Source organism: Mirounga leonina, unplaced genomic scaffold (genome assembly GCF_011800145.1).
Source record: "Mirounga leonina isolate KUSES-001 unplaced genomic scaffold, KU_Mleo_1.0 Mir_168, whole genome shotgun sequence".
Classification (NCBI taxonomy): Eukaryota; Metazoa; Chordata; class Mammalia; order Carnivora; family Phocidae; genus Mirounga; species Mirounga leonina.
This window is the reverse complement of record NW_023270426.1, coordinates 31,191,887-31,205,696: the sequence shown is the minus strand read 5'-3', so window position 1 is coordinate 31,205,696 and position 13,810 is coordinate 31,191,887. Positions and strand designations below refer to the sequence as shown.

The following is a 13,810-nucleotide window of genomic DNA, read 5'->3' as shown; positions in this document are numbered from 1 at the left end:
TTTATATTGCTTTAATTTTTAAATGTTTAATTAAAAAAAATAAGGGACACTGGTCTTCCATAGGAAAAGAGATTCTTCTTTGCTCTGGGTTTGGAGAATGGGCTAAACGGTTAGAGCACTGAATTTGATTCTAGTTCTGGTTCTGCCATTAATTAGCTTTGTGACCTGGGACAAGGCAGCTGATATTCCTGAATTTTTTTTTCATCTATAAAATAAGGGAGCTGCTTTGTATCTATGAATCTAAATTTTTTAATGCACTGATACACCCAGGGCCAATCCCACGTCTCTTTGGGGGCATGTGGGTATGTGCATGCATGAGCATGCAGGAGAGCATTGGGAGTGATGTGTGTGGATGGAAAAATTCCCAAGTGTCTGAGATATGTCTGCTTCAGGGGTGGAATATGTGTATGCACCCCTTGATGCTGAGAATCTGGTGTCAGAACACAAGATTATTTCTGAAATTCCAGAGCTCACTTGAGTTGTAAACTGTACTGGTTCTTTGAGATGACCATCCCCCTAGCTAGATTTTATGTGTGTCCCCAAATACCTCCTCAATCAAGAACTTACCCAACCTCTTTCCTTCCCTCTATCCTCCTGGCTCCAGCCTCCTTTCATGGAGTCTGTTTTGTTTGCTTTGGCTTGAAAGTTTGATTGTTAACAGTCACTGTTGGGTTAGGATAGATTTTGCCAAGTATTTTCCAAGGAACATGAGCCACGTGAGAAGTTCACATCAAAAGGACTCAGGTCAACTAAGTTTCAGAAATGCTGATTATAGTCTTTTCTGCCAAATAAAGCAGTCTTGAAATAAGGAATCCTGTTTAATTTTTTTTTTAACCTAGAGATCCCAAACTAATGAGAACATTAAACACTTTTTTCAGTTTTTAATACCTATTAACCTCATATAGAATTATTGTTTCACAAAATGTTCTTTGGGAGATGATCAGTTAGATAACAGAAAAAAGGGGACTGTCTCCAGAATTACATAACTAAGAGCTTTTTGGGTCCTTTCCTATTAAGCTGCCTCAATTTATTTGATTAGCTCCTTAAAACCTAGGTCCCAAGGGGATGACTTTTTGGAGAGGATAAGAAGAAGGATGGGATGGGTGGCAGGAGAACAGCAGTAGCAATTCCTGGGTGTTGGTGGGTTAGAGAAGATAGAACTGATAAGGGTTTGGGGCATGAGGGGTGTGGTGGGCTAAATGATCCCTCCACACTATCCTCGTCAAATCCCTGGAGGCTGTGATTGTGACCTTATTCAGCAAAGAGGTCTTTGCTGATGTAATTAAGTTGAGGATTGTGAGGTGAGATCATCCTGGATTATTGAGATGGGCCCTAAATCCAATGACAAGTGTACTTCGAAGAAGAGACACACAGAAGAGAACAAGCACATGGAAGAAAGGGCCATGTGACCACAGACGCAGAGAATAGAGTGATGTGGCCACAAATCAAAGGTAGGAGGCACGGGTTGGAATCTCTCCTGGAGCCTCCAGAGGGAGCTAGCCCTGCCAACTCCTTGATTCTGGACTTCCGGTCACCAGACTTAGGAGAAAATAAATTTCTCATGTCTCAAGCAGTGTGTGGTAATTTGTTATGGCAGCCCTAGGAAACTAATAAAAGGGGGGAAGAGCTCTGAAAGGGAAACCCAGTGAAGCAAAACCTCAGCCACTTTAGGTTGCTTCCCACAGTCAGCTCTGACTGGTGTTTACCACAGCAAAGGCACAGTGGGAGCACCAGCCTCAAACATGGCAGGTTTCAGAGATGCCTTCATTTGGGGAGGGGAAACGTGGCCCCCCACCCCCCCGTCAGCAACAGCCCATGTAGTGTGGGACATGAACTGTCCTCCCTTCTTCCCACAGGCCCCAGAGGCAGAGTGCTGCACCTGGCTTTGAGTCCAGACCAGACCCGGGTGTTTTCTGCTGCAGCTGATGGCACAGCCTGTGAATGGAATTGCTGTCGCTCAGCTCCTCCACGAGCTCCACTTTCCTCGCTTCGAAGTGAGAATAGTGACAGTGGCCTTGTCTTCTCCATGGATTTGTTGTGACGCTCAAACAGGATGAAGTGCTTTTTCTGAGGTGAATGTTCTCGTGACCTTCTTTCTCAGGTTACTTTATTTGCTCTGCTTCCTCCTGTTGCATTTCCCGGACATTGTCTTTGCCTCTTCTCTATTTTCCCCTCCCTCATCCTTCTCTTCTTCTTCCTCCTTTTTCTTCTTTTCTATCTCTTCCTTGTTAGGGATGTGTTGCCACTGTGATAGAATATCTATAGCAGAGGGGCACCTGGGTGGCTCAGTCGTTAAGCGTCTGCCTTTGGCTCAGGTCATGGTCCCAGGGTCCTGGGATCGAGCCCCACATCGGGCTCCCTGCTCAGCGGGAAGCCTGCTTCTCCTTCTCCCACTCCTCCTGCTTGCTTTCCCTCTCTCACTGTGTCTCTCTCTGTCAAATAAATAAATAAAATCTTCAAAAAAAAAAAAAAAAAAGAATATCTATAGCAGAGATTTCCAAACACCTTTCTCCCTCTTGACTTTTCTCCCAGTCTCCAGCCTCATATTTCTTTCTGCCTCTGGATATTTCCTTTCTGAGATCCCTTCCTGTATTTAGCTTAAATCAAATACATTAAAAACATCACTTATTCACTTGAAAAATATTGGTTAAAATCCTACTATATGCCAGGCAGTATGTTAAGCATGCACATTATTTCCTCTCAAAACGAGATCCCCTGTAGGACTCCTTTGACCCTCTTCATGGTCTCATCCCTATCTTGGTCATCCCATCATTCAGGGAATCTCCTGATTATTCTGCTCCATGCTTAATCCTTTCACACCTTGTTCTCTTCTGTTTCATTCTAGTCATGTCCTGAATACCTGATGACCACTTGGTTGTAATTCCTCTCTTTTTCCTGTCTTTATTCTTCATGGGTCTCCACACTGTTAGGTTACATTTCTAAAAGCATGGTGGTGATCTTCTCAGCCCCCTGCTCAGAAACTCTCAATGACTCCCTATTACATAAAGCCATCACTTAAACCTTAGGGTCCTGAGCTCTAGACCTGCCATAGACTGACCGAGTGACCTTGCCATGTGGTCATAACATTTACAAGAACAGAAATTTGGATTTGATAATTGTTAAGCTTTTTTTAGGCTCGATCAGGCCACTGTTCTCTCTCTCTTTTTTTAAGTAGTCTCCATGCCCAGCATGGAGCCCAACATGGGGCTTGAACTCACAACTCTGAGATCAAGACCAGAGCTGAGATCAAGAGTCAGACTCTTAACCGACTGGGCCACCTGGCACACTTGTTCTATCTTTTAAATGTTAATCCTTGCTCATCTCCTGTGTTGACCCTGGGCTAAGTCTTGCAATTTCCTGCCTTGGTGCCTTTGTCGGAGCTTTTCTTCTAGTCTGAAATTCCTACTACTCTCTTCCTTTTCTTTGCTCATTTAAGTCTTAACCTCTCCAGGAAGTGTTTCTAGATGATGTTACTTGGGTTTGAACTCTTGGCACCAGTCTATACCACCCACTTGAACATTTCCTGTACCCTACAGACTTCCTTGTACCTACTCTCTGCCAACACCTTTCTATTATTCTGACCTCTATCACTATAGATTAGTTTTGTCTTATGCCAACCTGCAGATAAATGGAATCACACACTGTATATCCTTTTTGTCTGACTTCTTTCACTCACTTTTAAGTTTGTAATATTAATTTATGTTGTAACATGTAACTGTAGGTTTTTCTCTTTCATTGCTGTGTAATACTCCATTGTATAAATGTATGACAATTTTTGATCCATCTTATTGTGGATGAATATTTGAGCTATTTTCAGTTTTGACTCTAAGAATAAAGTTGTGGGGCACCTGGTGGCTCAGTTGGTTAAGTATCCAATCTTGATTTTGGCTCAGGTCATGATCTCAAGGTTGTGAAATCAAGCCCTATGTCAGGCTCTGTGCTCAATGGGGAATCTGTTTGGTGGAGTCTACCCTTACCCCTCCCCCTGCTCACATGCCCTCTAAAAATAAATAAATCTTTAAAAAAAAGAATAAAGTTGTTATGCACATTTTTAAACATTCTTTAGTGGACAAAAGCACTCATTTCTGTTGGGTATATACCCAGGTGTGGAACTGCTTGGTCATAGGATATGTCTGTTGAGTTTTAAGTAGTCACTGCTAACTTTCCTAAGAAGTATCAGCAATGAATGGGTGTTCCATGCAACTACTTTTTAAGTGGACTTCAAAATCTGTAATGTTGCTAGTAGGGAATATTCCATCCTCTTATTGCTGTTAAAATCCTAACTATGAATTAGGGATTATCACAGGTATCTACAGTATCATCCTAGTGACTCTGTTAGAGCCCTGTTTTAGATGTTAGTACCAGACCTCACTTTTTAGTGTAGGGACTCCCATCCCCAGCTGTATATTGGAATCACTGGGGAAATTATATAGAGAATATTATGTCCTGGGTCTCATTGAATACAATTAAATAAAAATTTCTAGAGGTGGGGCCTGAGCATTTGTAATTGAGCAATGCTCTCTTTGTTTTAAGTGGCTATCTCTTGGTGGTGATGTATGTTCTTGGTTTGGATATACATTGTGTGTGTGTGTGTGTGTGTGCATGTATACTCCTAAAGGAACAGATGGAAATTGAAGGATTCCATTCACATAATCCCATTTTGAAGTGGCTGCTGGACTGACGACTACCCAATGAGTTCAGTGTGCTGAATAACAACATAGGGGGTTTTCAAGGAAAACTTTGAGCACTTACTCCCCAGTATGTGATGGCAGCCCCTATAACCATTGTGTTGGCTGGACCCACCCAGGCTCAGGGATGAGGAGAACCAAGAAATCACCTAGATAATCAAAGGCTTATATGCAAACTAATGAGAGAGGAGGCTGACTCTCTGTTGTATACTTTTCTTCTCTGGCCAGTTCTAGGGGACTTTTCTTTCTGTCCCCTAGAATTTTAATTTCTATTTCTCACCTGCCTGTGGAAAACACTCTAAGACATTTCTATTTCTTTCTTAGACTCAGGTTCTTGAGCTAGATATATATAGAGAGAGACAGAGAAATAGATAGATAGATAGCATGTGTTGATGTGGAACAATGGCCTTAGAAGGGCAAACGCATTTCCTTTTAACCCAAATGCTCCAGACTGTCTGTTCCTGTTCCCTGCAGAATTGCTGAGCCTGTCACTAGACAGACCTGACCTTATTGTCACTCCTGCTGGGCCCCATTTGGACAGTGAATCATTCAAGGAAAGTATGTGTGCCACTTGACACATGGATGACACTGGTGACGTTGGTTCCCTCATCTCTCCCTTGCAATATCTGTCAGGTTGTCATATTACTCTGCTTCACTTTGCCAGTGCAGATCTGCTCACTAAAGGTATAGGAGAAATGGGTACAGTTACACAAATTGATTTTATTTATGATAAGATTAAAAAGTCACAGCAAGTGCCCATCCCGTAGTGATGAATCACAAAATTCTACTCCCGAAGCCAATACTACACTATATGTTAACTATCTGGAATTCAAATAAAAATTTGAAACAAACAATGAAAAAAGAAGTGACAGCAAATGAAATGAAGTACAATTAGCTAAACTAACCCCTTCATAGTCCTAATTATCCAGTTGAGATGCTTCTGCGAGAGAAGAGTATAGATGCCAGGTCCTCGAGGGTCTCCGCATTTTCCTGGAAGGCCAAAGGCAGTAATACCTCTAAACGTACCCTCACATATCAAAGGGCTTCCAGAATCTCCCTGCAGAACAAGAGAGGGAATGGGGATCAGCATGGAACATGATCACTAGTGGGATGGGAAAAATTCTGTTGAATGTGGAACATTCAATGTGGAGTTAAAACCAATCTTGACTTAAATAAAAATTAGTGCTTAAAAGTCCCAAATGTTTGGAAATGTTTTAATATTTTTAAATTGGCTCACCAATTTATTTGTAAACCAGTGAACATGAAATAAAACTTGTATTGTTGCTCATGTTACCCACTAATTTTGAGACTGATTCTGCTTTAGAAGGGAAACCCTCCTGTTTGTCGTTTTCTTAAAATGCTTAATAACTCAAGGGGTAAAATAGTGCAATGCAGATGGGATGTTGAGGCAAAGAGGAAGCACCACGTCTTCTAGGTTCTCTAGCATGTAACTGTTTTCCTAAAGAAACAAAACCAAAGCAACTTTCCCCTTCATCTATCAAATAGACAGAAATTGCTTCCCCAAGTCTCTTTGGAGCATCTGACACTAGACGGGAGCTTCCAGAAACCAGTGATCTCACTTCAGGGCTAGCTGACTCCGCCAACAGAGAGGCTTCAGTTAGCTGGAGGTCACTGCTTCACCCCTGCCTGTGCCACCACTCTGTGAGCCTGGATTTTCTCAAAGAACTCTAGAATCAGCGTATTTAAATGTATTTGAGGTCTAGAGTCTGAAGTGGTCATTTCACTGCTCTGGCTTTAGGGAATATCGGTGGTGCTAGACAGAGGGCCACTGAGGCATGTGCATAAAACTCTGCAAACGCTGGACTCTGAGTGCCCAACTCCTTCCCAGCCACATGAAGGCATCAGTGGTCCCTCTTTTTCAGGCAAAAATTGGCCTTATGAGTATATGAACTGAGGAAGTATGTGGGAGCCTGGGACCCCTTCTGGACAGGTATATTTCACAGAGGGTCTGAAATTTTCACAGGGAGTCCTTCAGGTTTAATTCACCTGCGGCCAATTCTAAGGGGTCTTGGGCACTAAAAGGATGGCAGAAGGACTGCTAAGCTTCGGCCCTGGAGGGTGGCTGTGGAGAGGAGGACAGGAACACTGGGGATGCTGCTGTGGCCTTAGGATGTTGCATGTGGTTCCAAGGGCGCGAAGGTTCTGGGTTCCTGGATTGCCAGGATGGTGGATGAGGGGAGGGGAGGAGGGAGGGCAAAGGAGAGAAAGTGGAAAGGTGCAGAGGACCAATGTCATCTCTTCCTGGGATGTGCCTAGCCTTGGTTCTGAAATCCAGCCATTCAGATTCTGCAGATGTTTAGACAAGCTTCTGGGAAGAACAGAGACCCCTGGATCTCTCAGTCTCTGATTCAAACTCCCAGACCACCTACACTGCAACTCCTTCTCTTCAGGGGAGGCTCTACAGGGTCTTTGGGAAAAGTGAGAAATGATAAACTCAGAGCTTAAAACTTTCTAAGGAGTCTCTGCTACTTGTATCTTTAAGCAGGGCCGTGTCCCACTGCCTCTCAGGGGACTCTGGGATGGAGGCTTGCATAGTCTCTGTATGGGTCACATTTGGAAGCTGTTTCCTGGGGACTGAGCTTGGCTCTAGGAAGCTGCAGAGTCTAGCCAGAGATCCTTAGGCTTGGAAAGGACAGGCATTTCAGACTTGCTCGGTCAAATGGCAGTGAATTTTGCGGGGAGTACTGAGGTGGGGGAAAGGGCATTGAAGACCCTAGAGGAGCCCTGACTTCAGCTCTCCTGGATGTTACATATTTTCAAATTGAGATCTGTATGCGTTTGTACGAAAAATGAGAACAGGTTTCTGATGAACGACTTACGTGAGCTGAGAACATGAATTTATTTGGGATTTTATTAAACTTCTGTAAAAAAAGGCACCAGGACCCTGCAGAAGCCAAGGCCATGACAAGACAAAGCCTGATGTTACATATTCTCTATCTGCATGACTTCAACAGCTAAAACGTGGGATCTTATTTTACTTACATTGCACGAGTCCTTTCCACCTTTAAGGCTGCCGGCACAGATCATATTCAGTCCAATCACAGGATTATAATTATAGTGCTTTTCATCATTGCAGATTCTTCGGTTTATGACAGTGATATTGACTTCTCTCAGGGTATCAGACTGAGGTGAGTTATTGTGAATGCTCCCCCAGCCTGCAACTTGACACATGGTTTCCGGTTTGACATCATCCCCCTTCTTAGGGAGAGGGAGGATACTCACTTTTTTATTAATTTTTGCTTTTTTGTTCAGCTGTTAGAAGACAAGCATGAAGACTTAACAAAATAAGATCATTTAAATGGTCCTATTTTTACTTAAATTCTAGCCCAACCTTCAAGGACCCCATTATGTAGCTATTGTCTATGGCCACAGAGCACCGAGGAAAAAATTTCCATGTAGGCGGCCAGATCGGAGGAGGTTCTGTGACTCTGAAGTCAATCAAAGGTACATACCTGTAAAAGTTTCAGATCCCCCTCATGCGTGTCCTGGTCAAAGCACGGATAAGGAAACTCTTTCTTAACATACATTATCTGTTTTTCTGACTCTCTCTTGGTCATTGAGTGAGCTCCAAGAATGACCTGGGACTTTCTGTTCCTGAAAGCAGACACAACACTATTAACTGGGTTTCCTCTTTATATCAGGAGCTCAGCATATTATATGATCAGCTTTACTGTCTCATTTGTAAAACTACTTTCTGTGGCAATACTTGTTTGTGGCTCAGGAAGGAAAAAAGTGTAAAGAATAAAAAATTGTTTATGAATCTGTCATCATCACCACCAGCTTCTTTGTAACACGCTAAACTAGGTTCACTGAAAAACATATAACGAGAATTCCATGGCAGCTAAGCCAAGTCTGGGGTCTTAGGGGTTGGGTCTTTAGTGCCCCCTTACCTTCCCTGAGCTGTGATAGAGAATCAGGTTGCAGAATACTGGAAAACAAAGGTCTCAGGGGTCTAGAGATGGAAGCAAAAGGCATTCAGTAGTTGTAGAAGAATGCACTGAAGGGGTCTTTGTAAGAGAACAACAAACTTAAAAGGGAAAGCTTTCAGAAATATGATTGCCCATCGAAGGACCTTATTTGCATGGCACTGAGTGTGTGTATATTGGGGGGATGGTGATCGGAAACAGAGGCCCAGGATTCTTTCTTTTTTTGACTCCCTGCAAAAGGTTCATTTTGGTTAATAAAATCAAAATACTCAGGAGGCGTCTTGCTGGTTCAGTTAAGTAGAGCCTGTGCCTCTTGATCTCAGGGGTGTAAATTCAAGCCCCACGTGGGGCGTGGGTCCTACTTAAAAAAATACTCTCCGGTGTATTAATAATTAAGGTTATCATCATTCACAACGTAGTGTGAATGAAACCAACCAGATCGTCACACTGTCATTTTTTCCGTTACATCAGCTGATGTGAGTTTCACTTGAGAAACTAGACCGTGGTTTCAGTGGAGCACACCTTGATGATGAAATGTTCTACACATCTGCCTTGTCCAAAATGGTAACCACTAGCCAACTGTGGCCACCGAGGACCTGAAACATGGCTAGTGCCACCAAAGAACTCAATCTGTAATTTTATTTAACTTTAATTTAAATTCATAGAGCCACGTGTAAATTCATAAAACCAGTATGACAGTGGCTACCCTATTGGACAGTCCAGGTTGAGAGGCTTGATTATGAGAAAGGAGGAAAGACCAGGCCTGGAAGAGCTTTGAAGTTAGTAGTCAGCAGGAGTTAAGAGATGGCTGAGGTGTGAGAGACGTTCAGGAAAGGAAAAAGGAAGGTATTAGAAACAAGCTTTCTCTACTTGACTGTTGTGCTCGGGCTCCCGAGGCGACAGAGTTTTACCCTTCCAGACTGTGGTTAATTCTCTCTAATCATGAAGTCAAGACCAGAAGCAAAGCCTTGGGGCATCCAGAGCCGGTAGCTCTTGAGGAGTCCAACACAAAGCGTGAGGGTGCTCACTGTGGATTCCCCAGTGGTCTGATACTTTGGAGCTGAGTCTGGGCTTAACTCTCTGCTGGGGTAAAGCAATTTCCCAGAGACTTAAGTGATGTGAAGATATACACATGAGCTTCCTGTGGTTTTGGTGAAGATTTATTCTCTTTATTAATATTCCCCCAAATGAGAATATCTGCACAAACATTTTTTAGAACCCAAGCACTTACAGGGCACAATGAGCTGCAGTCAATACCCAGTCTTTTGCGATCAGAGCCCCAGCACAGATTTTTTCTCCTTTAAGTAGCACCATATAGGGTCTTGAATGAGGACTCACTTGATTTCCTCCAATAATTTCTACACAGAAATCTGTTAAAAAGAAAAAGGCAAATCCTATCAGTGCCCACCCCAGAGAGTTCTCCCTAAAGCCATGTTCCTAAGACCAGACAGACTTTTCCTGCTTGGAGAGGAAACATAGGTGACAGCATCCAGCCCCCCCACCCTCCCCCAACTACTGATATAGTACCTTTTAGCTGTGCCCCCACCTATGGGTTCTTTGGTCATTGTGAGACTTCTGTTAAATTGAAATTTGTACTCTCCTCATTCCTAAGTTGACAGAATAGTATCTATTGCACCTGAGGCTCCCCTTCAACCTGCAGACTGAAACACACGGTTGAACAGAAGGCCTTTTCCAAAGAGGTAGGAGAAGAGAGGAGAGAAGATGTTGTAAGGAGACCGACCAATTAAATTTCCTTGATGACAGAGCAGGAGTTTCATTATTATGGAACAATAGATCTGTACACAAGAAACACCATCCATGCTGGTTTACCCATCTTGTGCCTTTGTGATATATTTTCAGTCCACCACCTGCACCAGATGTTCTTGGACTCTCCTAAAATACTTCTCCTGACCGCTGGCTGAGACTCCATGGCTTCTCAAATAGGGCAGAGTGACAGTTACTCCATTCATAAAACTAACTCACTGCCAAATTCACAAAAAGATGCAAATGGTAAGAGTGACAGAAGGGGAAGAGAGTGGTCCTAAGGGCTCTCATTTCCAGAAGTGTGTTGGGAATGGGAAAGGATAGGGAAGTTAAAGGATAAGGAATTTAGAGAAATCCAGAGAACTTCACCCACATCTCAAATTTTCCTTGGGTGAGTCATGTATGGAAAGATCCCATCTGAACTGCAGAAATCATACACTCGACAGAATAATTTCATTTTGCAGAATCACCTGTTTGGTGAGCACATACACAAGCTTCAAAAAAAAAAAAAAAAAGTCAACATCTGCAACCAACCACTCCTAAAAGGGTCAGGGGTAGAGTTTAGAGCGGGTGAGGAGCTTTTGGAACCTAGCAATTCTTGATCCCTACCCAGAATCAATATAAATGAGAATCTCTGGAGCTGGGGCTGGATGCAAGTATTGTTTAAAAAGCCCTCCAGAATATTCTAAAGTATAGGAGAGTTGAGACCGTCGGTCCAGAGCATCAAGTCTTGCTTTGCTATATCTGTTCCCTTATGGGCCCACATTGCTCTCTCTGACCACAGGAAACAGAGAAGAGCAGAGCAAACTGCTTCTGTTGTTTCCTTTGAAGGAAAGATATAACTGGATTTTTTATCTGCTCTGTTTTCAATGTTATGGAGGATTTAACATGCCTGAACACAGTCATACTATGCCAGGCTTATGCTCTGCCAACACTTTTTACCCAAATATGCGGGAACCTCATTATTTTAAAAAATTTCTTCTCATTTTTAGGTGCAAGATAAACCATAGAACAACTTCCTTGGGTGAGACAGGTTTTTCCATCAGCCCCTGCCCCCCGCTCCCATGTCCCAAAGCTGACGGACCCTGGGCTAATGCCATGACTGGTGCGTACTTGTCAGCAAACTTGAGGAAGCCCTAGAGCAGTCCTCACGTTCTTGAAGGTTTTCAAGGAAAATCTAAGGCCGCTCAGGGGGTATAACCTGTCTTGTGATAATGCCATGAGCTTCAGAGCATTTGAAACTGATGCCCATGCAGCTCGTACAAAACCAGGCATGTCGGTTATTACTTGGAATGCCAAAGAATTAGCTCAATACAAAATACCATAGCACTTCCAAAGAATCAATGTGGGGACATTCCCAATGACACACTAGCCTAGAGAAATGATATAAATTCAGATCATTCCTGATTTGTTTTGGGTAATGAAATCAGGTTTTTTTGTTTTTGTTTTTACTTTTGTTTAAAACCATCTATGTACTTTCTGCAGCAAGAAAGGCTGAACACCACTATTTCTTTCCTGAAAGGTACTATCTATTTTCCTAAGGCAAGCATTTTTGTTTATTTGCTTGCATTAACATTGTCTTTCTGTCAATTTTCAAGTTATAAATTGGCAGCAATAAGCACTGGCAGTTCTATCATTTTTTTGTGAGGAAATTTTAAAGAGGAAAGAAGGATGTTTTTCCTTCTAAAATAAAGACATAGACTCCAAGGGAGAATATTAAAGCATGGGGGACACATATCTCTTCTTGTACTGAGCTAATCTGGTCAAAAGTTTGCTGACAGTCTGCTCCATTTGCTTAATAGTTATGCTGGAAATGATGAGAAGCAGTCTTACCTCCAGGAATCTGCAGGAGAAAAATGGCAATTGAGAGAGAGGTTGCCAGACACATACAGGAGTTCCTCATTGTGGCTACTGTCCCCACATCAATCAGCACGAAAATCTGTGTTAGTTCTCGGCTGACTCCATCTATATATTGAGGGTACAAAGGATGTGGTTTTCTCTCCTTCCAATTTCAAACTTGAGCATTTAGAAATGAGACACAAGTGAGAACAGGGAACAATTGCTCATTACCAGTGGGCTTGCTCTCCTTGGCTAAGACTGCTGAACGAGGGGAGGGCGACTCTATAGTGTGGGTGGGGGCGAGAGGACCCTGCTGCCCTCAGAATGTAGTACACAAGGAGAGACTCTAAAACGTCTCAGCAGAAATTTGGAGGCTTCTAGTTTTCATCAGCAGCAATACTACCTTCTGCATCCACTAATGGAATTTATGAAGACTTAAATTAGAGCTTTGAAAAATATTGGTCAGCAACCAAATTTTTTTCTAGTTATCTCCTTGGGTTAATGTAAGGACTAATAGTTCAAGGGCAAGTGGAAATGCAGGAGGGAGTCTTATTTATTAGTAAGCTCCTGCCTAGATTCTCCTTCCCCATTTTGTGGACGATAGTTTATTGTGCTCCTATCTGAAGTCTCTGGCAGGTGTGGAGACAGAGGGAGGTGGGGATAGGGAGTGTTGCCTCTTTCCAGCCCTCTGTGTTTCCCTTGATTGTTTGATTATACATCTTGAGACACAAGAAAGATACTGAGCTTCCCCTTCATCTTCCCTCTCTCCTTTCCTCCCTCGTTCCCCCACTCTCTCCCTCCCTTTCTTCCTTCCTTCTGATTTAGTAAAGAAGGAAAATGGTAGTCAGACGTGGCTATTTTGTTCTAATACTGAGGAATGTTTTTCTTTAAGACAGATGAACCTCAGTCCCTCAAGGAACAATATTCAGTATGCTTTCTATTAGAAATGTTTTATGATCTTTTCTGAGCTGAGGATGTGGTCTTTATTATAATACACACAGTCATATGCTCTTTCAGGATGTTTGGTGTTACAGCAACCATCCCCAGAGTTAACATGTCGATAATTTCAGACCTAGTGGTTTCTCAGAAATCACATGACCTTATAAGGAAGCCCTACTGAGACCCCTATGTTTCCTTTTCCCCAGATATTACTAGTGCATCAAAGGTTAATCATTTTCAGTAATTGCAATGGGATACCCAGCCTCTGGTTGTGGCAAGTAATTTTAGTGCAGACTTAAAGTCAAATCTTGACTGACTATGGCTACTAAAAATTTCCTAATGGAAACAGTGACAATTCTGTTTTTTTTTTTAATGTGAATATGGTTGCTATTCCCTCATTCGTGTTGATTTTTAAGAGCTTTATGAAATATATTTTACATACCATTAATTTTATCCATTTGAAGTTTATAATTCAATGGTTTTCAGTATATTTACTGAGTTGTGCAACCATTACCCTAAATCATTTTAGATCATGTTCATCAGTCCCAAAAGATTTGTACACATTAGTAGTCACCATATAACCCATTAGAGTTACCATATGGCCCAGGTTACTGGGTTATATATTAACTCTAT

At 42.4% G+C, this 13,810-nt stretch overlaps 2 protein-coding genes across 2 annotated transcripts in view; one reads left to right on the top strand and one right to left on the bottom strand.

Moving 5' to 3' along the window:
* CDC20B (cell division cycle 20B) overlaps positions 1 to 2,041 on the top strand; it is a 42,289-nt gene extending 40,248 nt beyond the window's left edge. Inside the window, exon 12 of the mRNA XM_035015057.1 lies at positions 1,857 to 2,041. Coding sequence (XP_034870948.1) covers positions 1,857 to 2,041 — 185 coding nt within the window. The remainder of the gene's footprint in view (positions 1 to 1,856) is intronic.
* A 3,347-nt stretch (positions 2,042 to 5,388) lies between these two features.
* On the bottom strand, positions 5,389 to 12,356 carry GZMA (granzyme A). The gene is made up of 5 exons (XM_035013881.1): positions 12,233 to 12,356; positions 9,867 to 10,005; positions 8,162 to 8,303; positions 7,692 to 7,961; positions 5,389 to 5,745 (listed from the first exon to the last, which is right to left on the bottom strand). Exons 1-5 carry the CDS (start codon positions 12,300 to 12,302, stop codon positions 5,584 to 5,586), a joined length of 783 nt encoding a protein of 260 aa, XP_034869772.1. The 5' UTR covers positions 12,303 to 12,356; the 3' UTR covers positions 5,389 to 5,583.
* Between the last annotated feature and the right edge of the window lie 1,454 nt (positions 12,357 to 13,810).